Source organism: Peromyscus maniculatus, chromosome 22 (assembly GCF_049852395.1).
Source record: "Peromyscus maniculatus bairdii isolate BWxNUB_F1_BW_parent chromosome 22, HU_Pman_BW_mat_3.1, whole genome shotgun sequence".
Lineage (NCBI taxonomy): Eukaryota > Metazoa > Chordata > Mammalia > Rodentia > Cricetidae > Peromyscus > Peromyscus maniculatus.
This window is the reverse complement of record NC_134873.1, coordinates 9,319,382-9,345,269: the sequence shown is the minus strand read 5'-3', so window position 1 is coordinate 9,345,269 and position 25,888 is coordinate 9,319,382. Positions and strand designations below refer to the sequence as shown.

The 25,888-nt window shown below is 49.6% G+C and overlaps 1 protein-coding gene across 1 annotated transcript; it reads left to right on the top strand.

The window, feature by feature from the left end:
- Positions 1–1,480: 1,480 nt before the first annotated feature.
- On the top strand, positions 1,481–23,952 carry Acer1 (alkaline ceramidase 1). The gene is made up of 6 exons (XM_006982275.3): positions 1,481–1,648; positions 17,490–17,604; positions 17,690–17,831; positions 18,405–18,542; positions 23,261–23,398; positions 23,637–23,952. Exons 1-6 carry the CDS (start codon positions 1,529–1,531, stop codon positions 23,803–23,805), a joined length of 822 nt encoding a protein of 273 aa, XP_006982337.3. The 5' UTR covers positions 1,481–1,528; the 3' UTR covers positions 23,806–23,952.
- Positions 23,953–25,888: the final 1,936 nt, after the last annotated feature.

Below are 25,888 nucleotides of genomic sequence, written 5' to 3'. Positions count from 1 at the left end.
GCAGGGGCATGGTATGTTGGAGTCCATCCTGCATTACATAGTGAGACAGGTAGAAGGGGGAAAAAAACAACCAACCAACAAACAAAAACCGGAGACAGAAGGATTGCCAGTTTCAGGCCAACTTGAGCTGCACCATGACAGCCTGTCTCAAAACACCTTTTTTTTTCCTAAAGCCCATTCAGACTTTTACCACCATGTGACATTGCTCCCTGTCTGTCTGAGAAACAAGAACTGTTGACCTTCTGCAGACTTATTGGGTGGTTTTTGTTTGTTTATTTGGTTGGTTCTTTTGTTTTTTTTTTTCGAGACAGGGTTTCTCTGTGTAGCCCAGGCTGCTGGGAACTCACTCTGTAGACCAGGCTGGCCTTGACTCACAGAGACCTCCCTGCCTCTGCCTCCCAGTTTATCTGTCTTTGAGATGAGGTCTCGCCGGGCGCTGGTGGCGCACGCCTTTAATCCCAGCACTCGGGAGGCAGAGCCAGGCGGATCTCTGTGAGTTCGAGGCCAGCCTGGGCTACCAAGTGAGCTCCAGGAAAGGCGCAAAACTACACAGAGAAACCCTGTCTCGAAAAACCAAAAAAAAAAAAAAAAAAAAAAAAAAGAGATGAGGTCTCATTAGCTCAGACTGGCCTCAGGCTTGCTATGTAGCCTTGTACTCCAGATCATCCTGCCTCCACCTCCCGAAGACTGGGATGACAGATGCATGCTGGCGTCTCCTGCCACAGCGGGCGTGGAACCCAGGACTTCCTGCACACCAGGACAGTGCTCTCCCAACATAGTCCGTCCAGCCCTGGCCCTCTTGAGACATTTTTTAAGTGCTATTTTACCTTATGTGCACGAGCATTTGCTTGCACATATGTCTGGTGCCCCACAGAGGCCAGAAGGGGCAGCTGGATTCCCTGGAACCAGAGTTATGGATGGCCGTGAGCCACCATGTGGGTGCTGGGAATTGAACCCAGCTCCTCTGGAAGAGTGGCCGGTGTTCCTAACCCCTGAGCCATCTCTCCAGAGCCCCAGCGGGATTTTTACCTTCTCTTTGGAGACCAGGCTAGTCTCCAAAGCCTAGTCCAGCCTTAAACTCCCCATCCTCCTGCCTCTGCTGCTGAGCTTTGGATGACAAGTGTCCGCACCACAGCTGGTTCTGTGGGTGCTGGGGTAGACCTCGGAGCTTTGCCTGGGACAGCAGAGCACTCTGCCCACTGGGCGCTGCTCTCTCCAGCCCCTTATTGCCACAGGATTAAAGAAGTCACTCCCCTCACGTCTTGCCCCTCAAGTGCCAGCTTGGGTGGCCTCCTCCCTTCTCATTGTCACCCAAACAGCACCACCCTCTCCGCCGCTGCCCAGGGCGGCCTCGGTGCCCTACCGTGCACATCTGCCAGGCTACCTGGTGCAATAGGGGAGCCGCCCAGCAGGTTTTTCCTCTTAGCCTGCTCCGGGGGCCCTGAGCTGTTCTGTCCCCACCTCGCCTGGGCTGGGCACTCCTAGGCTCACTCACTCAGCTGGCGCGCCTCTGCCAGGCACGGGACACATGCATCAGCACCAGAGCAGAGCAAAGATGCCCAGCGTCTTTGCCTACCAGAGCTCTGAGGTGGATTGGTGCGAGAGCAATTTCCAGCACTCGGAGCTGGTGGCTGAGTTCTACAATACGGTGAGGGCCTGGGCAGGGGCTCTGGGAAGGGTGGGATGGGGTAGGCTTACAAAATGCTGGATGAAGACACAGTACCTCCACGGGGAATCTCGTTTGAGCGGTTGGCTGTCTCTGTGTGTGGCCAAGCAGATCAGCTTGTATCCATTCATTCATCCACCTTCATATAGAACTGAGATCAATGGCAGGTTTTTAGACTAATTTCTGATGGTGCTGCGATGGTGGGTGCACTGGCAGCCTTTAGGACTCCCAGAGGAGGCTCTTTGAGTCAGTGAGGCTGTCTGGAGGAAGTAAGGATGCCTGTTCCTTTTTTTTTTTTTTTCCCGAGACAGGGTTTCTCTGTGTAGCTTTGGCGTCTGTCCTGGAACTCACTCTGTAGCCCAGGCTGGCCTGGAACTCAGAGATTCACCTGCCTCTGCCTCTGCGTGCTGGGATTAAAGTCATGCTCCACCACCGCCCGGCTGGATGCCTGTCCTTTACCTGCAACCCCCCAGCCAAGGATGATGGATCCATCCCACTTTTCCCCTTTCATGATCCTTTTTGAACCACTCCAGATTTTATCTTCCTGTACCTGATGCACCGCAACGCAGGGAGTACTCAACTCTCGGTGCTTCATACGCGATGACGGTGTTGGAGAAACTCGAAGGATGCAGGCAGGCAGGAGAGGCTACTTGAGCTTGCTGTCACTGTCTGGAACAGAGTTGCTTAGCCATGGGAAGTGTAGCACTTCCCCTTTCTGGAGACAGGTTCTGGAACACGCAGCCCAGGCTAGCTGCCATGCGTGTCCAGTGGCGTTTGGATCTGAACGCTGGGACTGGGAGCTCACACCCACCACACCCAACGCTAGCTTTTACTCCGTGCTTGCCGTGTGCACATGGAACAGACCTTTCACCTCCACAATCTCATCTGATCCACACAGCCTCGTGGGGAGACAGGGAGGCGCCGACAGGGGTGTCTCACTGTGCAGCAGGTACTTCAGGGGACTGAGCTAGGTTAGGAACGAGCCTCCTACTTAAAGATCCAAGACACACTTGTGTGTGTGCATATGTGTGTGTGTGTGTTTCCTTGCAACAAAAATGCAAGAAGGGTTGGTGAGATGACTCAAGGGGTAAAGGCGATTGCCAACAACCTGAGTTCAATCCCTGGGACTGACATGCTGAAAGGAGAGAAGGTTGTCATCTCATCTCTGCCCTGCCTAGAATCCCCAGTGAGGGGCTGGGGGCGTGGTCAGGGTGGAGCCCTGCCTAGAATACCCCAGTGAGGGCCCAGTTTCTGTGTGGTCCGTCCATGGTCCTCAGTTTCCATCTGGTTATTGGACCAGTTTGAAACTACCATTTGGGAGAGACCAGAGAGGGCTGGGTTTCTACAGTTACTCTTTATGATTTTGAGGAAGCCCTTATGATCCAGAAAATTCTCTGGCCGGTTCAGTCCACTATGAAGGGTCCCCCTATAAAAGATGTCTAGAGAGAGTACTGAGTCAGGTTTGGCTGTGGCTAGGCCTCTCATCCCCAAGTGTCCATCTTGCCTACCCCGCCCCCTCCCCAGCAGCCCTAGTCCGCAGCAGTGTCCATCACACCTGGAGGGTCGCCACACAACCCAGGAGAGAGAGAGACTTCACACCCTCAGCCACTGGGACATTTCCACGCACAGTCCGGGTGTTTCACAAAATGAGAGTGAAACTTCCCTCAGCATGAATCTGTTTGGCTTTTGTTCTTTCATTTTGTTTGGGGCTTGAGACCCTCACCCCGCCTGACCTCAACCTCCCAAGTGCATTTTAGTTATCAACTTATCTATTCTGTGTGTGGACACTCACCTGTGTGGAGGTCTGAGGACCAGACCTGACTGGGGAGAGTTTCTGGCTGTGTGTGAACTGGGTCTTTTTTTTTTCCCAAGTGTATTTGTGTTTTGCCTGCATGTATGTCTGTGTGAAGGTGCCAGATCCCTTGAAACTGGAGTTACAGATAGTTATGAGCTGCCATGTGGGTGCTGGGAATTGAACCTGGGTCCTCTGGAAGAGCAATCAGTGCTCTTAACTGCTGAGCCATCTTTCCAGCCCTGAACTGGGCCTTTTTCCAGAGTTTACTTCTATTGCACCAAGGCAGAGGGCCCTGGGGAATATGTAAATGAGCCTGGATAAGGTTGTAAGCCAATAAAACTTTATTGGCAGAAGCCGGGTGTGGTGGTGGCCCAGCCTGCCAACCTCAGCAAGGTGAGGCAGGAAGATATTACCAAGAGTTAGGCCACCTGGCCTGCGTGGTGACTTCCAAACTAGCCTGGGCTACAGTGTGAGGCTGTCAACAGGACAGGGTGGAAACTGAAGGGAGAGGAAGGAAGGAAACCAATCATGGTGTGCACCTATCATCCCCGCACCCCAGAGACTGAGGCAGGAGGATTATCCCCAGTGTCGCCTCAGCTACTTGGCAAGTTGGAGGCCAGCCTGCCCTGCTGGAGACCCTGTATAAAAGGGGAAGATAAGTTTGTTATTTTCAAGACATAGTTCTCTTTATAGTCCCAGCTGTCCTGGAGCTCACTCTGTAGCCCAGGCTGGCCTCAAACTCACAGAGATCCTCCCGCCTCTGCCTCCTGAGTGCTGGGATTAAAGATGTGTGCCACCACTGCCTGCTTTCTTGTCTATTCTTAATAATTTTTTTTTAAACAAGGTCACTATACATAGCACTGACTGTCCTGAAACATACTATGTAGACCAGGCTGGCCTCATATTCACCAAAAACCACCGGCCTCTACATACCAAGTGCCAGAATTAAAGGAGTGCACCACCATGCCCACTGAAGAAACTTTTTTTTTTTTTTTTTATTTATTTATTTATTATGTATACAGAAGAGGGCACCAGATCTCATTACAGGTGGTTGTGAGCCACCATGTGGGTGCTGGGAATTGAACTCAGTACCTCTGGAAGAGCAGTCGGTGCTCTTAACCTCTGAGCCATCTCTCCAGCCCCTTCTTTTTTTTTTTTTTTTTTTTTTTTTTTTGGTTTTTCGAGACAGGGTTTCTCTGTGTAGCTTTGCGCCTTTCCTGGAGCTCACTTGGTAGCCCAGGCTGGCCTCGAACTCACAGAGATCCGCCTGGCTCTGCCTCCCGAGTGCTGGGATTAAAGGCGTGCGCCACCACCGCCCGGCTCTTGAAGAAACTTTTAAATTGCATTTTGGGAAGACTTATTTTGGTCAGGAATGGTAACCAAGTTTTTAATCCCAGCACTCCATAAACAGAGGCAGGTGAAAAATCTCTGTGAGTTCAAGGCCAGCCTGGTTTACATAGGGAGTTCCAGGACAGCCAAGGCTGTGTAAAGAAACACACTGTCTCAAAGTAACCAAAAAATTAAAAAAAAAATTAATTATGTATACACGTGTGTGGGGGCGGTATGTGCATGTGAGTGTGGGTGCCCTTGGAAGCCAGAGGTGTCTGGTCCTCCAGAGCTGGACTTACGGTCATCAGCTGCCTGACACTCATGCTGGCAGTGAAACTCAGGTCCCTTGCAAGAGCACTGTTAGTCACATTTTAATTGTGTGTGTGTCTTGGTACGAGGTGCCTGATAGCTAACTGAGGAAGGAGGATGCCAGGTACTAGAGATGGTGGCATTAAGGCTGTGATGTGAGGAAGCACAACCTGTTGGGAAATGGCTGGTAATGTTGAAGAAGCTGGACCCGGTCGTATGACGACGGAACCAGGGCCAAACCAGAGGCTTTATCAGAGATCGTGGGGAGCTGTGGACCCTGCGGCACAGCATGGCAGCAGCTGGGTACCTGGATGACCGATGGACACCGGCTGAAAGAGCCAAGGAGGAACTGTGGGGAGGCCCAGAGGTCAAGAGTGGGGAAGAGCTGGCTTCAGTGGGACAGAGGGTGACCTTGGGAGTCACAGCAGTTGGCACCTGTTTGCCTGCTGGCTTTGGGTTTCCTGGATGCTTAGGGGAGCTTCCAGGCTCCCAGGCTCCCAGGCTCCCAGGGACTGTATTTCTGTACTTACCTGCGTGTGTGTGTGTGTGTGTGTGTGTGTGTGTGTGTGTGTGTGTGTGTGTGTGTCTGTGTCTGTGTCTGTGTCTGTGAGTGTGTGCTATATGTGTCCAGGAGCCTTGAGAAAAAGGCACTGGCCGCCTGGTGCTGGACTTACAGGCACTTGTGAGCTGTGTGATTGGAGCTGGGAACCAAACTTGGGTCCTACAAGCTCAGCAAGTGCTCCTAATTGCTGACACGTCCTCGCTCCAGTCCCAAGCGACTGTGAAGATACAGAACACACAGCCCAAGCAAATACAGGGAGGCAGGAGCTGGAGACCAGGGCAGGGAACGTGCGGAAGGGGCTGTGGGCTGCCATCCACCATACTCTCCCCATGTCCTCCTCTGAGCCAGCTCACTGCTGGCTACCTCTGGCTCTTCCCTGAATGCTGTGTGCCGAGGATGAAGGTCCAGGCCTCTCTGGTCCACTATCTGCAGCCTCTGTGTTCCTGTTGATTCACTGTTGGAGCAAAAACAACTGAATACAGGTTAGTTCAGACAGACAAATATGGAGATGGGTACACCCAGATAAGAGGCCAGGGTTACAGGATTACTAGTGAGGGGCGTCTGCCCCAGCCCATGGAGTCAGGCTTCTCTGGGTCTCTTGTGTGTAGAGGCGTGCGTGCGTGCGTGCGTGCGTGTGTGTATTCATGTATATGCATGTGTAAGCCAGAAGTCAACGTCAGGTGAAGTCCATCTTGCTTATTTATTTATTAAGGTCTCATTATGTAGTTCTGGCTGTCCTGGAACTCGATCTGTAGATCAGGCTGGCCCTGAACTCATAGAGATCTGCCTGCCTCTGCCTCCCCAGTGCTGAGACTAAAGATGTGCTCCACCACTCCCCGATCACCTTGTACTGGAATCGAACCTGGGTTCTCTGGGAGAATGGCCAGAGCTCTAACCCTTTAGCCATCTCTCCAGCCCCTACCTGGGTTTTTTTTCCTCTCTCAAGATTGATTTATTATGTATACAGTGTTCTGTCTGCATGTACACCTTTATGTCAGAAGAGGGTACAAGATCTCATCTCAAGCCACCATGTGGTTGCTGGGAATTGAACTCAGGACCTCTGGAAGAGCAGCCAATGCTCTTAACCTCTGAGCCATCTCTCCAGCTCTCTACCTGGCTTTTTAAAGTGGGTTATTAGAGTCTGAACCCAAGCTGGGTGGTGGTGGCACACACCTTTAATCCCAGCACTTGGGAGGCAGAGCCAGGCGGATCTCTGTGAGTTTGAGGCCAGCCTGGTCTACAGAAGGAGTTCTAGGACAGCCAGGGCTACACAGGGAAACCCTGTCAGGAAAAAAAAATCCTCCAGCCTCAGTCTCTGAGTCCTGAGATGAGAGACTCTTTCCACATTCTAACAAGAGGGAAACAAAGCCCAGAGAGACTTAGTTACTTTCTCAGGGTCACACAACAGAAAACTGCACGGGAGCCTGATTCAAAGCCCTGCTTGCTTAACTACTGGGTTGGGAGGGTGTCTAATGACTGTTAAACCACCACGCCGATGGTAATTCCTACAGGTAAGTCTTGTCCTGAAACAGGCACTGCCTCCAGGTACTCCGCCCCAACCCGCAACCCCAGGCAGGTAATAAATGGGAGCAAGTGATCCTGTCAGGGGAGCGGGGGTGTTGTAGATGACAGGTGCCCTCTGTGGGAACCAGAATGTAGGGCAAAGGGTGTCAAGGTGAGTCCTGGAGACGGTCCCTGACTCAGTAGACTTAACAGGTTCTCCCTACCACCGCTCCCTGCTTCCTCCAAACGCACAATGATATATGTAAGTGGGATTTGTTATGGTGATTGTTTATTGGTTTACAGTACTGGATATGAAAACTATAACCTCGTCAAAGCCAAGGGCTGTAGCCTGAACAACACACCTGTCTCCTCACGTGAGGATTCTAGGCAGGGCTACACCCCTGCTCTGCCCCCAGCTCCTCACTGGGGGATTCTAGACAGAGCTCCACCCTGCCCCTGCCCCCAGGCCCTCACTGTGGGGCTCCACCTGACCACGCCTTCAGACCCTCACTGGAGGATTCTAGGCAGGGGCTCCACTATGACCATGTCCACAGACCCTTACTGGAGGATTCTAGATGGTGCTATGTTGGGAAATATTATTTTAAGGTGTGTAACTTTTTTTTATGTTGCTTTTGTTTAATTCTGTGAAGCTGTGTTACTGTGCCTGTCTAAAACACCTGATGCTCTATTAAAGAACTGAACAATCAGTAACAAGGCAGGGCTGGCAGGCAGAGAGAATAAACAGAAGGAGAAATGTGGGAGAAGAGAGATCTAGAAGTGAGAGAAGGAGGAGGACTCCAGGCATCAGCCACCCAGCTACACAACAAGCTACTGAGTAAGAGTAAGATTTACAGAAGTAAGAGACCAGGAAAAGCCCAGAGGCAAAGGGTAGATGGGATCATTTAAGTTAAGGAAAGCTGGCAAGAAATAAGGCAAGCTAAGGCCAGGCATTTATAATTAAGAATTAGCCTCTGTGTGGTTTATTTGGGAGCTGGGTGGTGGGCCCCCCAAAAGAGCAAAAACAAACAACAGTGCTTCCCCCTGACCATGTCCCCAGCTCCCCACTGGGGGGATTCTAGGCAGAGACTCCACCTCTGAGCATTCCCTGAAGTCTTCTTTTCAACTTCTATTTTGAGACAGGGTCTTGTTATGTAGTCCAAGATGCTTGGAGTCTTTCATTTTCTTGGAGTCTTTTTTTTCCTTTTTTCTTTTTCTTTTCTTTCCTTTCTTTCTTTCTTTTTTTTTTTTTTTTTTTTTTTTGGTTTTTCAAGACAGGGTTTCTCTGTCTCTGTGTAGCTTTGCACCTTTCCTGGAACTCACTTGGTAGTCCAGACTGGCCTTGAACTCACAGAGATCCGCCTGGCTCTGCCTCCGAGTGCTGGGATTAAAGGCGTGCGCCACCACCGCCTAGCGCTCTCTTTTGTTTTTTAATGACAAAGTCATTATAGCTGTGCTTGTTAGTTTATCAGTTTGGCACAAGCTAGGCTCATCTGTGAAGATGGAACTCCAATTGAGAAAATTCCTCCCTCAGATTAATCTGTGAGCAAGCTGTGGGGTTTTGTCTTGGTTGAAGATTGATGGGAGGACCCATCCCACTGTGGGTGGGGCCATCCCTGGGCTGCTGGTCCTGGGTTCTATAAGAAAGCAGGCTGAGCAAGCCATGGGGAGCAAGTCAGTAAGCAGCACCCTCCATGGCCTCTGCATCAGCTCCTGCCTCCAGGTTCCTGTCTAGAGGTCCTGTCCCGATGTCCTTTCATGATGGTCTGTGATGATGTCGTCAGGCTTGGCACAAGTCTGTGATGATGAAATAAGCCATCTGCTCTCCAGGCTGCTTTCAGTCATGGTATTTATTCATCACAGCAGAGAAAGCAGACTGATGTGAAACTGGCCTGTAATCCTGGCTGCCCTACAGGGATCTGCCTGCTTCTGCCTCTCAGGCTGGGACTAAAGTTGTGCTCTACCACATTGTGTTTTTTTTTAAATTATTATTTAAATGAATTTTTAAATTTAAATATATTTTGATTATACTCTTCCCCTCCCCCATGTTCTTCCAGATCCTCTCCTCCTCCCTACTCATCTAATCTAATTTAAAGTTTTCTCTCAAAAAACAATTTAAACAAAACAAAACAAAAAACAGAGGTTGTGGCGCTGAGTTTGAGGCTAGCCTGGTCTACATAGCAAGTTCCAGGACAGCCAAGGCTATACAGAAAAACTTTCTCTTGAAACAAAACAAAACAAAGCCGGGCGGTGGTGGCACATGCCTTTAATCCCAGCACTTGGGAGGCAGAGGCAGGCAGATCTCTGTGAGTTCGAGGCCAGCCTGGTCTCCAAAGCCAGTTCCAGGAAAGGCGCAAAGCTACACAGAGAAACCCTGTCTCGAAAAACCAAAAAAAAAAAAAAAATCAAACAAACAAAAAGATAAAAACAAAAACTGTCACAAGAAGTTGGACAAGACAAACTGACAGGAAGAAAAGAGCCCAAGAGCAGACACAAGAGTCAGAGACCTGCTTATTCACACACTCAGGAGCCTTGTAAAAATACTAAGCTAACAGCCATAACACGTATGCAGAGGACCTGGTGCAGACCTGAAAAGGTCTTGGGCTTGGGTTCATATACGCCTTGCTCAGTTGATTCAGAGGGCCTTGCTCTCTTGGTGTCCTCCATCACTCCTGGCTCACACTGCCTCCTCTTCCATGGGGTTCCCTGAGTTCTGAGGAGAAAGGATTTGATAGAGACCTCCCATTTAGAGCTGTGTGTTCTAAGGTCTCTCTCTCTCTCTCTCTCTCTCTCTCTCTCTCTCTCTCTCTCTCTCCTCTCTTTCTCTCCCTCTCTGCATAATGTCTCAGCCTTGTTTTTTTGGTATCAGATGTCAATCATCTGTCGTAATGGGTTCCACTGTAGCACTTTCATACATGTACACAGCATAGTCTGACCTCCGCCCCTTCATCCTCTCCCGCCCCCGCTTCCACTCCTGTGGGTCCTCCCCCTCTTCCCAACCAGTCCTCTTCATTTTCAGATCAATTTTCTCTTATCTCATGACCCACCTGCTTGCATGAGTATGGATGTATTTTTAAAATTTTTAAATTATTATTTTAAAATAAAATTTATTGATTTGTGTGTGTGTGTGTGTCTGTGTGTGGTGTGTGTGTGTGTGTCTGTGTGTGGTGTGTGTGTCTGTGTGTCTGTGTGTGTGTCTGTGTGTCTGTGTGGTGTCTGTGTGTGGTGTGTGTGTGTGTGTGTGTGGTGTCTGTGTGTGTGTCTGTGTGTCTGTGTGTGTGTGTCTGTGTGTGTCTGTGTGTGTGTGTGTGCACATGCCCTGGTGTGCGTGTGGCCGTCAGAGGGCAGCTTTCAGGAGCTGCTTCTCTCCTTCCACCATGTGGGCTCCAGGGACCAAGCTCAGGTCACCAGCTTGGCAGCAAGCGCCTTCACCCGCCCAGCCATCCCACTGGCCTGATGTCTATGTCACAGGTCACCTGTAGACACCGGGGAATACATGTATTTGTGAATGTGTGTGTGCACTCGTGTGTGTGGATGTGGGACACATGCACTGTGGCACGTGTGTGCACCCAGGGGCCAGCCCTGGTGCCGGTCCTTGCTGCCCCTCCTCAGAGGTGCCTGTCTTTGCTGTTTGCTGCTGTGTTGCCCACGCCGAGCTGGTACGCTTCCAGTGATTCTCTAGTGTAGCAGGAATCTTCAAAGTTCTTATTAAAAAATCAAGCCCGAGGCCAGTTATTGGGGTGAAATGCTGGAAGGTCAGAGAGACAGAAAAAGCCACAGCTATCTCACCTCACCAGTTTCTTAGCTGGTCCTGTTTCCTTAGACTGGAAGCTTCTGAGTCCTCATCCAGAATGAATCCCAACTGAACTGTGCTGCTCGAAAGCCTGAAGCTTAACCAGCCGAATGCTTCTAGTTTCTGGTCCTCACGCCTTATATACCTTTCTGCTTTCTACCACCACTCCCTGGGATTAAAGGCTGGCTTTCTGGGATTAGAGGCATGAGTCACCATGCCTAGCTGTTTCCAATGTGGCCTTGAACTCACAGAGATCCAGAGGGATTTCTGTCTCTGGAATGCTAGGATTAAAGGCGTGTGCTATCACTGCCTAACTAGTGGCTTTTCTATTCTCTGACCCCAGATAAGTTTATTAAGGTACACAATATTTTGGGGAACACAATACCACCACACTCTAGTCTCTGTCTCTCGCCACTCCATAAGAGACCAGGATTCCAGCTGCACACTGCTGAGTCTAGGTTTGCATGGGTTCTGAGGATTTGAACTCAAGTCCTTATGACCTGAGTTCACCCACTAAACTGTCTCTGGGCCCCCTAAGGCCACCCCTTCACCTTGATTTCTTCTGTCTTGGCTTCTGGAGTAGCTTGGATCACAGGCTAGCTCCACAGCTGGCAGGTCTTCTTTTCCTTTTAATATTTATTTTATTTTTTAATTTATATTCACTGCTGTTTTGCCCACACGTGTGTCTGTGTGAGGGGAAGGTGTTGAATCCCTTGGAACTGGAGTTACTGACATACTGGAGTTACACACAGTTACTGTGAGCTGTCATGCAGGTGCCAGGAATTGAACCCAGGTCCTCTGGGAGAGCAGCCAGTGCTCTTGACTGGTGACTGGCAGGTGTTCTTAACCCAACAGAAACTGTAGCCACAGAGGCCAGTAAGTCCTGGGGCCTTTGGGTCAGCAATGCTAAGGGTGATTGTGCCTATTTCACAGGTCAGATGTGGATGCAGGGGAACCATTCCACAGCTTCACGGTTACTGAACAAGGGAGCAAGGATTAGAGCCCATGCCACTTAGACCCTAAGCACAGGGATCAGAGGAAGCTCTGAGTGAATGCATTTGACCGCAGCTATATCAAGCACCCCAATGCCTCACATCCAAGGGAATGACAAACGCTTCTGGAGTGAGACTCAGGGAACTGGCAAGGTCCTCCGCTGGTCTGAGTGTGGGTGTTGATAGTGTGGGCAAAAACAAGCAACCTTAGCTCCCTCCTCAGAGATCTCCACAGCCTGAAACGGCTCTCTTACAGAGACCTCCATGGGAAATAGGTAAATTACGATGCTCAACTATGTATCGTGAGCCTGCCTCCTCCATTCCGACAAATGAAATAAATGCTTTGAGTATCTTGGCTGTTGCTAGTACAGCTCCATCAGAGGGCGTGGTCCACCTGATCCCAGCTTTTCTGTAGGTGTCTGTGTGTCTGTCTTGTCTTGATTTCCTCATGCCTCCAGTCAAGTTCCCAGGACTAGGCTGTGCAGGACTTGGCACCTGTTCCTGTTAATTGTGGCCCATCCAGGGGCTGCAGAGGCGGCTCCGGGGATAAGCATGCTCCTCAAGCATGTGGGCCTGAGTTCAAATCCACAGCACTTGCATAAACATCAGGGCATATCTGAGTATGCACGAGACCCCAGCACTGGGAGAGTGGAGACTGGTGGGTCTTGAGAGTTTATGGGCCCAGCAGAAATGGAGAGGTTCAGTGAGAGACTCTGGCTCACCACAGGAAGGCAGAGAGGGATGGAGGAAGGCATAGAACACACAACTCCAATGTGGTCTGGAAGTAGATAGTTCTAGATCTATTTATTTATTTATTTATTTATTTATTTATTTATTTATTTATTTATTTAGGTTTTTTGAGGCAGGGTTTCTCTGTGTAGTTTTGGTGCCTGTCCTGAATCTCACTCTGTAGACCAGGCTGGCCTCAAACTCAAAGAGATCTGCCTGGCTCTGCCTCCTGAGTGCTGGGATTAAAGGTGTGTGCCTGCTGCTGCTGCTGCTGCTGCTGCTGCTGCTGCCACCACCGCCCGGCTTGATAGTTCTAGATTTTGTAGATTTATTTATTTTGTTTTATATGTATGAATGTTTTGTCTGCATGATGTTATGTGCACCTTGTGCATGCAGTACCCATAGAGGCCAGAAGAGGGCATCAGATCCCCTGGAACTGGAGTCACAGATGGTTGTGGGTCGCCATGTGGGTGCGAGGACAAAAGTCTCTTGAGGCTATGCTCTTAACTGATGAGCCATCTCTCCAGCCTTAAGTAGATGGTTCTAGAACTGAAGATTTTTTGCAACTCAAAAACACCATCAAATTGCTTGGTTCAGCCAGGCATGGTGGATCCACTTTCCATCCTGGCACTTGTGAGATGGAGGCAGAAGGATCATGAGTTCAAGGTCATTCTGAGCTGTCTCATAGCACTAAGGAAAATAAAACAAAACCACTGCTCGATTCCTTCTTTATTAATTTACGCGTGTGCACATTTGCATGTACCACAGCATGAAATATGGAGGCCAGAGGACTGCTTTCATGAGTCAGTTTTCTTCTTCTATCATGTAGGGTCCTGGTGATGGAACCTAGATAGACAGTTGTAATCAGTTTCTTCTGTCCTGTCCAGTCCCATAGCGGCTTTTAAAATAGTCACTCAGAGGCTTAATATTAATTACATACTGTTTGGCCTATTGCTCAGGCTTATTACTAACTAGCTCTTACAACTTAAATTAATTCATTTCTATTAATCTATGTTCTCCCACATGTCTCATGGCTTTACCTCTGTTCTAATACATCTTGCTCCTCTGGCAGCTGGCTGGTGTCTCTCTTGACCTTTCTCCCTGTATTCAGTTTGGCTTTCCCACCTAGCTATATTCTGCCCTGCTATAGGCCAAAGCAGCTTTATTCATCAACCAATAAACACATATTTGCGGCATACAGAAGGACATCCCATATTGGACAGGCTAGGTGGCAAGCACCTTCACCCACTCAGCCCTCTGACAGCCCATTTCTACCTTTCTGCTCTGCCATTCATACTCACATGGTGGTGCGCATCTGTAACATCTGCATTCAGGAGGCTGAGTTGGAAGGCTTGCTTTGCTACTGAGTGAGACCCTGTCCCACAAAGGAAGGAAGGAAGGAAAGAGAGAGGAAACAGAAGAGAAGGGAAAAAAGAGGGAAGTGGAGGGGAGGAAGAGGAAGTGGAGAGTGACAGGGCAACCCCTTTACCTTTAGAAACACAGCCTGGAAGCAATGGTTATACCTGCATCTCATTGGCCAAAATCAAGTCACATGACTGTGTGTAGCTGCAAGGGAGTCTGACAAGTACTTTTGCTACAATAGAAGAAATCAGGGACTCAGATCAGTGTGGCTAAGGTGTTATTAGTCTCTAGGATTTACCTTGTACATGACCGAGGCACTTCACTGTTTACCTAAGAGGGAAGAAGGGAGGATGGTTGTGGAGAACTTGTGTGGTTACCTGCCGTAGCAAAATACTTGGCAAAAGCAATCTAAGAGTTTATTTTGGCTCTCAGGCTTTGTAGTAGGGAATGCATGCTGGTGGGAGCATCAAATGAGAGTCTGTGGGAGTCGGTTGTCCCGCCACTGAGTGGGTTCCAGGAATCTAACTCAGGTTCCAGGCTTGGCAGCAAGCAACTTTACCTGTTGAGCCCTCTTGCTGGCCCTTAGGTCCCTTTTACACAATGGTGTAATGTTAGTTTAGAGCCCGGGCGATTCCCCAGTCTTTAATTATTCTTTAGATAACCTTCTCCTTAGACAAGACGGATGCTGTGCACAGGTACTGCTGCATTTTGCTTGTCTCTCTGTTGGAGACAGGGTCTTACACCATGACAGGGTCTTGCGGGCCGCAGAAATATATCATAAGAACTCAGCTGGTTATGGCAAAGTCACTACCTGGAGGGATCAGGGAATTCCTCCAGAGGAAGCCAAATCCCAAGGAGTTTTTGGTGTTACTTGGCTTGTTATATATCAGCTGTATTCTGTTATGAAAATCATGTGTGCCTTCATAGTTTTCCCAATTGACTTTCCCCTAAGAAGGACTAACAGTGTAGACTGATCACTCTCTGGACATACACATTCCAGGTATTTGGAGAACAGCCTCAGGAAAGGCTTTCTCTGGAACCAGTTATCTCCCTTAGCCACTTTCAAGGACTACAGGAAACACCACCCAGGTGGACGCCCAACTGCCAAAGACTAACAATGATAACAGCCCACCTGACTTAAATTCCACAAGGAGACACCACCCAGGGGGGCGCCCAACTTCCAAGGACTAACAAGTGATAGCAGCCCACGTACAAGTCTCCTGACTTACAGTAAATTCACAAGAGGACACCGCCTAGGCCAGGTGGACACTAAGTAATAGTTTTACACAATTTAGCTTAGGCCCTTCTTTCTTACAGCCTTACTAACTTTATAGACCTCTAACTACTTACCTAACCACTTCTAGGAATATTTAGATAAACTTCTGTGCTAACAGCTATGCTCAGCCAGAACTCCCAGTTCAAACCTCCCTGTATCACCAGAGGCATCTAGCTGTACACAGGTTGCCTAGAGACTGAGCACACTTTCCCCCACCCTGCAGTAAACGGCAGACAGCTTGAACAGATAGGAGCCACAGGAAAAAAGAAGACAGTTTTATTTTCTCCCATTGACCTAGCAACTTATAGATTTTTAACATCCTTTACCAAACACATTTAAGGTTATAGTTGTGCACGTAAGATCCCTCTTCTTAGATGTTACCCATATTTAGCCTTTAGTTAATTCATTAGTCACTTCCCCTTTGGGTCACAAATGGTAATTAACAACTAGTGCCCCTCTTTGTAATTCTTATCAACCCTCCATTTGATCCTGATAGCGGACAATCACTGCCTGAGGAAGTTCAGGCTGAGTGTCCTGGGTGGAGGGGAGGATCGTGATTTTGGGGAGATATATAACTGTAAAGCAGAGGATGGGAGGGGAGAAGAGAGAAGAGAATGGAAGAACGAGATGGGTAAGAACTTGAGAGGAACAAGCTGAGATGGGGAAAAACTAGATTGAAGAGCTAAAAGAGAGGACTAGAGGAACGAGATGGAAGATGAGGAAGAGCCAGATGGGGAAGAACAAGATGAGGAAGAGCCAGATGAGAGAGAAGGAGACAGGAGAGGAGCTGATAGGGGAAAGAACTAGATAGATGAGAACCTAGAAGGGACAGAACTAGATGAAGGAATTAAGATAGAACATAGAGGGGACAGTAGATAAATACAGAGAGAAATCAGGCAAGAAAGGAGCTAGACATGAGAACAGAACTGAAGCTGTGTATAAAGGATGTTATGCCAGAGGAATTAAAGCGAATGGATCAAAGAACTCTGAGTGCGTAGACTGATTTACCGACCCTAAAGATTCTCTGCTGGTTGATAGAGCCTTCTGCGGACCCTGGGAGGGGACTATCGAGGGGCTGGACCCCCATAGTCCTCGTTAACAGGGTCCTACACTGCAGCCCAGGATGACTTGGAACTCCTGGCAGTCCTCCTGCCTCAGCCTCCAGATCTGTGAGATTACAGGCATGTATCACCACATTGAACATTTCCTAAATGCATGTATATATTTTGGTTTTTGAAATAGGATCTCACTGTGTAGCCTGGCATGTCTGGAATTCACTCTGTAGACCAGGCTGTCCTCAAACTCGGAGATTCACCTGCCTCTGCCTCCTGAGGGCTGGGATTAAAGGCGTGAGCCACCATGCCTGTCCTGAATATTTTTAATCCACAGCTACAGAGCCCACAAATTTAGAATTTCCCTCTAAGGGGAAAGTGGGGGAGAACATATAAACTAAGGTTTAGTGGGTCCTCAGTGGGTCCCTCACCAAGCAAATGAAAGAACCAACAGAATAATGGATGGAATGAAGGAGCTATTGATGGCCCAAGGATAGCCAGGATCAGGGGGAGTCAATGAACTGGCTTAGAGGAAGAGCCTCTGCCTAGAATCCCCCAGGGAGGGGCTGGGGGCGTGGTCAGGGTGGAGCTCTTTTCTAGTAGTCCATTAAAGGTTCAGGATTTCATTAGTAACAATGATGATTGTTTTTGTTTGTTTCTTGAGACAGAGTCTCACTGTATAGCCCTGGCTACCTGGAATTCTCTATGTAGATGAATTTGGCTGGCTTTGAATTCACAGAGATCAACCTGTTTCTGCCTCCTGAGTGCTACGATTAAAGGCCAATAATACTAATGAATAACTTTTTTTAAAATGAGGTGAGGGCTGGCACACACCTTTAATCCGACTACTCAAGAGGCAGAAACAGGTTGACCTCTTTGAGTTTGAGGCTAGCCTGGTCTAACAGCAAGTTCCAGGACAGTCAGAGTCATACCATGAGACCCTGCCTCAAAAAACAAAACTAAAATCAGGAAGATGTTCTGGGATGTTGACATTTGAGTGAGGGACAAATCCTGGTTCGTTCCTGGACAGCCCAGATGATGGAGCAGCTACGGGTGAGCCCTCGGTGGGTGGGAGCTCCTGCCCTTTTCCCATCTAACCAGCTCGGTTCTCGCTTCTCCTGCAGTTCAGCAATGTGTTCTTCCTCATCTTCGGACCCCTCATGATGTTCCTCATGCATCCTTACGCTCAGAAGCGTACCTGGGCCGTCTACGGAGTCTCAGTCCTCTTCATGGTCATAGGTATGTGCTGGTGTGTGAAGCCGTGGAAGCGTTGCGGAAACAACGGTGCCTCTCATAGCCTCTGCTTGCCTCCGCCTCCCCACAGGTCTGTTCTCCATGTATTTCCACATGACACTCAGCTTCGTGGGGCAGCTGCTGGATGAGATCTCCATCCTGTGGTTGCTGGCCAGTAGCTACAGCGTGTGGATGCCGCGCTGCTACTTCCCCAAGTTCATCAAGGGGAGCAGGTAGAGCAGGGGCGCCCCTCTGTGGACCCCGTGTGGCCTCCCCTTACCCCGGATCCTCAACTTGGGACCATTTGAGAGAGCTTCAAGTCCCTTCCTACCCCCAGGCCACCCGAGAATCTTCTGAAGATCTTTTATGACTTACCTAGGCTTGCACATACCTGTCCCGTTACCACCTGGAAAGTCAGGGAGCTTTTCCTAATTCTAGGCTACCTGCAGGGAGGGGAATTCTAGGAACCCGTGCAAGGAACCCTCACAATCCTTATGCAATACCTGTTCCCTATCTCCAAGCTTCCCTGAACCCCTCACCTGACCTTACCGGGCCTCTTGAATCCTCTGACTCCCTCTTCATCCTCCCAGCCCACTTCAGGCTCCCTTTAGTTCTGGTCTGGTACCCCTGGGTTCTCTTGAACCCTGTCCTTCCTGAGCAGACCTGAGCAAACTCAGAGGCTCCTCCTGAGCCCAGCTGGACTCCCCAGAGTTCTTGGTTTGTCAAATCCATTTTGGCTTCTCAAAGTGACCTCACTGAATCCTCCAGCACCCCTGAGACACCTGCCCATCCCGTCCCTCCCTCAGGTACTACTTCAGCTGCTTTGTAATTTTGACCACTGTAATCAGCACCTTCTTGACGTTTGTGAAGCCCACGATCAATGCATACGCCCTCAACAGCATCGCCATACACATTGTCTACATTGTGCACCAAGAGTACAAGAAGTGAGTGCTAGGGGCTGGGGGCGTGGTCAGGGTGGAGCCCCGCCCAGAATCCCCAGTGAGGGGCTGGGGGCGTGGTCAGGGTGGAGCCCCGCCCAGAATCCCCAGTGAGGGGCTGGGGGCGTGGTCGGGGTGGAGCCCCGCCTAGAATCCCCGGTGAGGGGCTGGGGGCGTGGTCAGGGGTGGAGCCCCGCCTAGAATCTCCAGTGAGGGGATGGGGGCGTGGTCAGGGTGGAGCCCCGCCCAGAATCCCCAGTGAGGGGCTGGGGGCGTGGTCAGGGTGGAGCCCCGCCTAGAATCCCCAGGGAGGGGCTGGGGGCGTGGTCAGGGTGGAGCCCCGCCCAGAATCCCCAGTGAGGGGCTGGGGGCGTGGTCGGGGTGGGGCCCCGCCTAGAATCCCCCAGTGAGGGGCTGGGGGCGTGGTCAGAGGTGGAGCCCCGCCTAGAATCCCCAGTGAGGGGCTGGGGGCGTGGTCAGGGGTGGAGCCCCGCCTAGAATCCCAGTGAGGGTCTGGGGGCGTGGTCAGGGTGGAGCCCCGCCTAGAATCCCCAGTGAGGGGCTGGGTGCTCGTGTAAAGCCCCTACTTAACATGTAGTCGTGTGTGGGTTCTACTCCCAGCACCATAAAGAAGCAATTGTTGATGCTTTTTAGAAAGCGAGTGGTGGTTGCAGCTGCCTAGGAGAAGGGCCTGGTTCTCCCTCGGAGTCCCGTGCTGTTCTCCAGTGTTCTGAGCGGTGTTCCCCGACTCCAGCCTCCTGCAGGGGGCGCCCATTCCCCATGTTGACCCGTTGACAGGAAGGGCTTCAAGGCGGTCTGTGTGCCTGCAAACACAGTCCGCCTTAAAACGTGCTATACATTCATTTACTCATTTTTATTTCTGCGCATCGCGGCGATGTGTGGGGGTCGGAGGTCAAGCAGTGTCAGTTCTCTCCTTCCGCGGTGTGGGTCCTGTCCATCAAACTGGGGTTGTCAGTTAGCGGCAAGTGCCTCGGCCTGTTGAGCCGTCTCAGCAGCCCAGAGCCTGTCTTATTTTAATTTTTAGTTTGGGGGTTTCATGGACCCACACTGCACCGGGACTGGCTGTGAAGCAGAGAAGGACCTTGAACTCCTTCCTGTTCGTCCTCCCTCCTGGCCATACAGGTGTGCGCCGCCACATCCAGCTCACAGCTTGTCCTCCGTTTCCTTAAGATGTTTGTTCCCTTCCATAAGTTTGTTGTTTGGTTCTCTGTTTTGACACGGGGTTTCCCTGTGTAGCCCAGGCTGCCCTGGAACTCTCTATGTAGACCAGGCTGGCCTTGAACTCACAGAGGTCCTCTTGCCTCTGCCTGCCCCTGTATTAAAGCAGAGTTTAACCTTTTTTGATAATTATAGTTCCATTCCCCTTGCCCCAAGTGCTGGGGATTGAACACACAAGTCAGTCGCTCCACCGCTGAGCGAGAGCCGTGATGGCTATGTTTTGTAACTCATGCTGGCCCTTAGTGATTCAGGGCTACTCAACAGAGCCAGTGATAAACACTTATTAAAAAAGAGATTGTTTACAAAAAGAAAGGGCAGAGTGAATAAAATTCCTGAGAGTGGGGCTGGATCCTTGTGCTGATGGGTGAGACTCTCTGAGTGTTGGGTACCTGAGACAAGGGTACTGGGGTTGGGGCGACAGGGAGCAATTGTGAAATTGGAAAGGGAGCTGGGAAGCGCAGGATCCTGAGGTAGGAGGTTTCAGCCCAGCCTGGGCTACATGGTGAGTTCAAGGGCAGCCTGAGATACATTGTGAGACCTGGTCTCGAAATGAAAACGTAACCTAAACACAACTAAACTAACTTGAATAATGAGTTGAATAATGGTAGTGAGTAATCCTCAGGGGCAGCACCTCCTTGGCAGAGATTCTGGCCTCCAGCTGCTGGGACAGTTGGCTTGAGAAGACACAGGGAGGTGGCGAAGGAGAGTGTCTTTCTACAGGGATGCTGTTGTTGGTTTTTTTACTCTTAGCTCTTTTGGGGGGCCCACAACCCAGCTCCCAAATAAATCACACATGGAGACTTCTTCTTAATTATAAGTGCCTGGCCTTAGCTTGGTTTGGTTCTTGCCAGCTTTTCTTAACTTTAAATTATCCTGTCTACCTTTTGCCTCTGGACTTTTTCCTTTTCTTATTTCTGGATATCTCACCTTCACTCTTACTCCGTGGCTGGCTGTATGGCTGTGTGGCTGTGTGGCTGGACCCTAGCATCCTCCTCTTCCTCTCACTCCTTCTTCTTTTCTTCCCAGATTTCTCCTTCTATTTATTCTTTCTGTCTGCCAGCCCCACCTATTCTTTCTCCTGCCTCAATATTGACTGTTCAGCTCCTTATTAGACCACAAGATGATCTAGACAGGCAAGTAACACAGCTTCACAGAGTTAAACAAATGCAACATAAACAAATGCAACACATCTTAAAATAATACTCCATAGCACAAGGCCCTGATCCAATCCTTCCAGTTCCTGCTGGGATGTCACATTGGCCAAGCCAACTGGAAATCATTGGCCAATCCCAGCAGAAATCACTGGCCCACCACACTGGAAACTATTGGTCAAGCCTACAGTGAACCACAGGTCAAGCCAAGAGGGAACCCTAAGTCAAGCCAACAGTGAACTATGTAGGTCAAACCAACAGTGAACTATGTAGGTCAAATCAAGTGTGAACCATAGGTCAAGCCAACAGTGAACCATAGATCAAGCTGACTGAAATCCATAGGTTAAGCCAACTGTGTACAATACGTCAAACTGACTATGTTCCATAGATCAAGCCAATTGCATAAAATAGTTTGAACTGACTGTGTACCATAGGTTGAGCCAACTAAAATCCATAGGTCAAGCCATCCAGAACTCCTAAGTGTAATTCCAAGCATAGATCACATACTATAAACTACAAGTCAATTAGAAGCCATTGGCCATGCCAAGAACCATAGAGCCGCACAAGGAAAAACCGTTAGTCAAGCCAACTGGAAGCCATCATCCAAAGTGACGTAGATATCATTGGTCAAGTCAACTGGAAGCCACTAGTCAAAGAATGCAGTGAATGGCTTTACCATGAGGTGAATAGAGCCTGTATGTCTATTGATAAAGGATGGCTTTCTCATTCATTTCTAGAATATTCTTCTCCTGGGGAGTGGGATTTGACTCTGCTGACTGGGAACCTAGATTCTGATCTTGAGTTGTCTCAAGACATGGCCACCAGAAAATGCACTGCACTATGTCATACACACACACACACACACACACACACACACACACACACACACACCTTAGTATCAGCTATTAGCACACAGTAGGCACCATTGTCAGCTTTCTGCTGCTACTGTAACATAGCTGAGACAGTATGACGAGTTAAGATTAGTCCCACATGACCCCACAGGGCATAGACCTGTATAGTCCCAGGTACCTGGGAGGCTAAACAAGAGGATTAGTGTAGCCTAGGAGTTTGAAGCAAGCTTGGAACATACAGGCAGATATGGTGTGTGTGTGTGTGTGTGTGTGTGTGTGTGTGTGTGTGTGTGAGAGAGAGAGAGAGAGACAGACAGACAGACAGACAGACAGACAGATGCAGAAGGAGGCAGAGACAGAGAGAACAGAAAGAGAGGCAGCGAGATGGAGAGAGTAAGAGACAGAGAGGGCTGTGTCTATGTAGCTCAGATTTGCCTCCAAAAAAGCAGTCATCCTCCCAGGTTCTGGGATGACAAATGTGTCTTTCTGTGCCTGGTTTGGGCTAATTGTTTTTGTCCGTTTGTCTGTTTGCTGTTTGGGCTGACTGTTTTAGAGGTTTGGATACTGATTGGTTGACCCTACTGACTTGTGTCAGTGGGACTGGAGTTCCCACAATCCCCTTCAAGAACACATTATAAGTGACCTAAAGACCACATCTGGGCCCCAAGTCTTTCATCGCCTCCCTACAGAGTGGAGGTGAAGGCAGATCTTTTGTTTTGTTTTGTTTTTGTTTTTTGAGGCAGGGTTTCTCTGTGTAGTTTTGGTGCCTTTCCTGGATCTCGCTCTGTAGATCAGGTTGGCCTTGAACTCACAGAGATCCACCTGGCTCTGCCTCCCAAGTGCTGGGATTAAAGGCATGCACCACCATCGCTCAGTGAAGACAGATCTTTTAACACAAGGGGCTTTGGGGGACACCTCAGAGCTAACCCACAGCAAGCCAATTCCCTAGAAAACATGACTTTTGCTTCATCCCTCTCCCAACCTATGAGATGCATCTCTCGGATAGAGGAATTAGTATAAATGCACCCATCAATCCTGTCCTCCATCTACCATCCACCCACTCATCCATTTGGATGACTACCCATCCACTCACATACTCACCCATCTACCCACCCATCCACCCATCCATCTATCCATCCATCCATCCATCCATCCATCCATCCATCCATCCATCCATCCAACCAACCATCCACCCACACATCCAACCAACCATCCACCCACACATCCAACCAACTACCCACCCATTGTCCATCTACCCATCCGTCCACCCACCCACCCATCCATCTATCTACCCACCCATCCACCTACCCCACCCACCCATCCATCTACACATCCATTCACCCATCTATGCATGCATCCATCCATCCATGCATCCATGCATGCATGCATCCATCCATGCATCCATGCATGCATGCATCCACCTGTCCTTCTGTCCCTCCATCCACCCACATAACCCCAACCCAGCCATTCTCTTTGTCTCCAGGACCAGCAATGGGGATCTTCGGCATCTGATTGAGATGTCTGTGATCTTATGGGCTGCTGCGCTGACCAGCTGGATCAGCGACCGTGTACTTTGCAGTTTCTGGCAGCGGATTCACTTCTTCTACCTGCATAGCATTTGGTAAAACACCCTTTTTGGATCCCAAGACCCCCAAGTGAGAGATCAGATGCCAGAGCTTGGAGTGGAGGTCTGGGGTGTAGGAGGGGAAGAACAAGACCCAGATACTGGGATGTGGAGGTGGTGGGGTGAGGTTACACCCAGCAGTCTGGAAATATAGATATTACTCAGTATCCATGAGAATCCAAGAAGAGTGGGCCGGGCATCTCTTCATTTCTCACCACCCTTCCCTTACCCACAGGCATGTCCTCATAAGCCTCACCTTCCCTTATGGTATTGTGACCATGGCCTTGGTGGATGCCAAGTATGAGATGCCAGGTGAAACCCTCAAAGTCCACTACTGGCCCCGGGACAGTTGGTTCATCGGGCTACCCTATGTGGAGGTCCAGGACAATGACAAGAGCTGCTGAGCCCATGGAGTCTCTGCTTTCTGACCATCAGTCTCCTGTGCTGTGAGGATGGAGGACCAGGACTTCAGCTGGGACACCTGCGGTCACGTCTCCCTCCCTCATCCACACTCTCTGCCCAGCTCTGTGGCCACAAGATAACCTTTCTCGTGGCTCTGAGTACTAGCTTGGTGACTGAGGGGCAGGGGCTGCCTGGTGTGCTGCATAACTGGCCCATGACCTCCTTCTGCTTGAGGAACCAGAGCTTCTCCACGGCCATTGATGGGGTGGTGCATAGATGGGTGAATGGGTAGATGTGTGTCTGATACAGTACCTACTTGAAGCATGATGCTTGCTCTCTGGCATCTTGCACATCTGGGACTATTTATGAGTGTTATAGATTCAACTTGGGTCGTGACCATGTTCTTGGAAAGTAGGGAGGATCCTAGAGAACATTGTAGGCTCCACCTCCATGTGTGTATGTATATATATATATTCCTCTTTGAATCACCGTGTACACTCAGGGCATGGTGGCAAACACATGGGCCATGAGGGAGGAAAATAGAGGGCCAACCTGGGTGACATCATGGAACAGGGTTGTGAGAGGGGAGCATGGTGACCATCCTAGGCACTAAGAGGGAAGGCTCCTGAGCAAGGGTGGTTTCTACAGTGGCTAAGAGTACAGAGATAGAAATGCCAAAGTCTGACTTTCTGCTCCATAGTATTAACTTTCTGTGATGTTTCCTGGTGTTGCTATTCAAACACTGTTTGTAAATAAAATTTTCTTACCTCCTGGGGTTTCTGTTGATTATAATTAGCTTCTGTGTGTGAGGGGTTTGGTATAATCTTGAAAATATCTATCCACACAGCTATCATTCATTCACCCATCCATCCTTTCAACAACCCATTAACTCACCCACCAACTATCCACTCAACCCATTCAATCACTTCCATCCATTCACTCATCCACTCACCCATTCATTCACCCATCCATCCACCCATTCACTCACCCATCCACCCACCCATCCACCCATCCATCCATCCATCCATCCATCCATCCATCCGCCCATCCATCCATCTACCCATCCATCCTCTCATCCATCCATCCACCCATCCATCCATCCATCCACCCATCCATCCATCCATCCATCCATCCATCTATCCATCCACTCATCCACTCATCCATCCATCCATCCATCCATCCATCCATCCATCTATCCATCCACTCATCCACTCATCCATCCATCCACTCATTCATCTATCCATCCACCCATCCATCCACTCATCCATCCACCCATCCATCCATCCACCCACCCATCCATCTATCCACCATCCATCTATCCACCATCCATCCATCCACTCATCCATCCATTATCCATCCATCCATCCATCCATCCATCCATCCATCCATCCATCCATCCTCTCATCCATCCACCCACCCATCCACCCACCCATCCATCCATCCATCCATCCATCCATCCATCCATCCATCCTCTCATCCATCCATCCATCCATCCACTCATCTACTCATCCATCCATCCATCCATCCACCCATCCATCCATCTACCCATCCATCCTCTCATCCATCCACCCACCCATCCATCTACCCACCCATCCATCCATCCACCCACCCACCCATCCATCCATCCATTCACCCATCCATCCATCCCTCCTCTTTCCGTCTGTTTTTCTCTCCCTTAATCCACCTACATGAATTAAAGTTGCAAGTGTGGGCTGGCGAGGTGGCTCAGGTGGCTTGCGATCCAGTCTGATGACCTGAATTCGATCCCTGGAATATTCACGGAGAGAACAGAAGGTGACAACCAACTCCTACAAGTTGTGTTTTGACCTTCACACACTTGCTGTGGTACACCACATTACTACCACAGACAAAATTTTTAAAAAGTAAAAGATGTAAATAAATAAGCGGCTGGAGGCATTGGCTCAGCAATTAAGAGCACTGGCTGCTCTTGCAGAGGACCTGAGTTTGAGTCCCAGAACCCGTCTGTAACTCCATTCCCAGGAGATCTGACGCCCTCTCCTGGCCTCTACGGGTACTGCACAGACATGGTGTGCAGACACACGTTCAGGCAAATGTTGGCATACA

Coding starts and splice junctions, on each gene's coding strand:
- Acer1 (XM_006982275.3), top strand. CDS start 1,529: ATGCATCAGCACCAGAGCAGAGCAAAGATGCCCAGCGTCTTTGCCTAC. Junction 1,649..17,489: donor TGGCTGAGTTCTACAATACG/GTGAGGGCCTGG, acceptor CTTCTCCTGCAG/TTCAGCAATGTGTTCTTCCT. Junction 18,543..23,260: donor GTGCACCAAGAGTACAAGAA/GTGAGTGCTAGG, acceptor CTTTGTCTCCAG/GACCAGCAATGGGGATCTTC.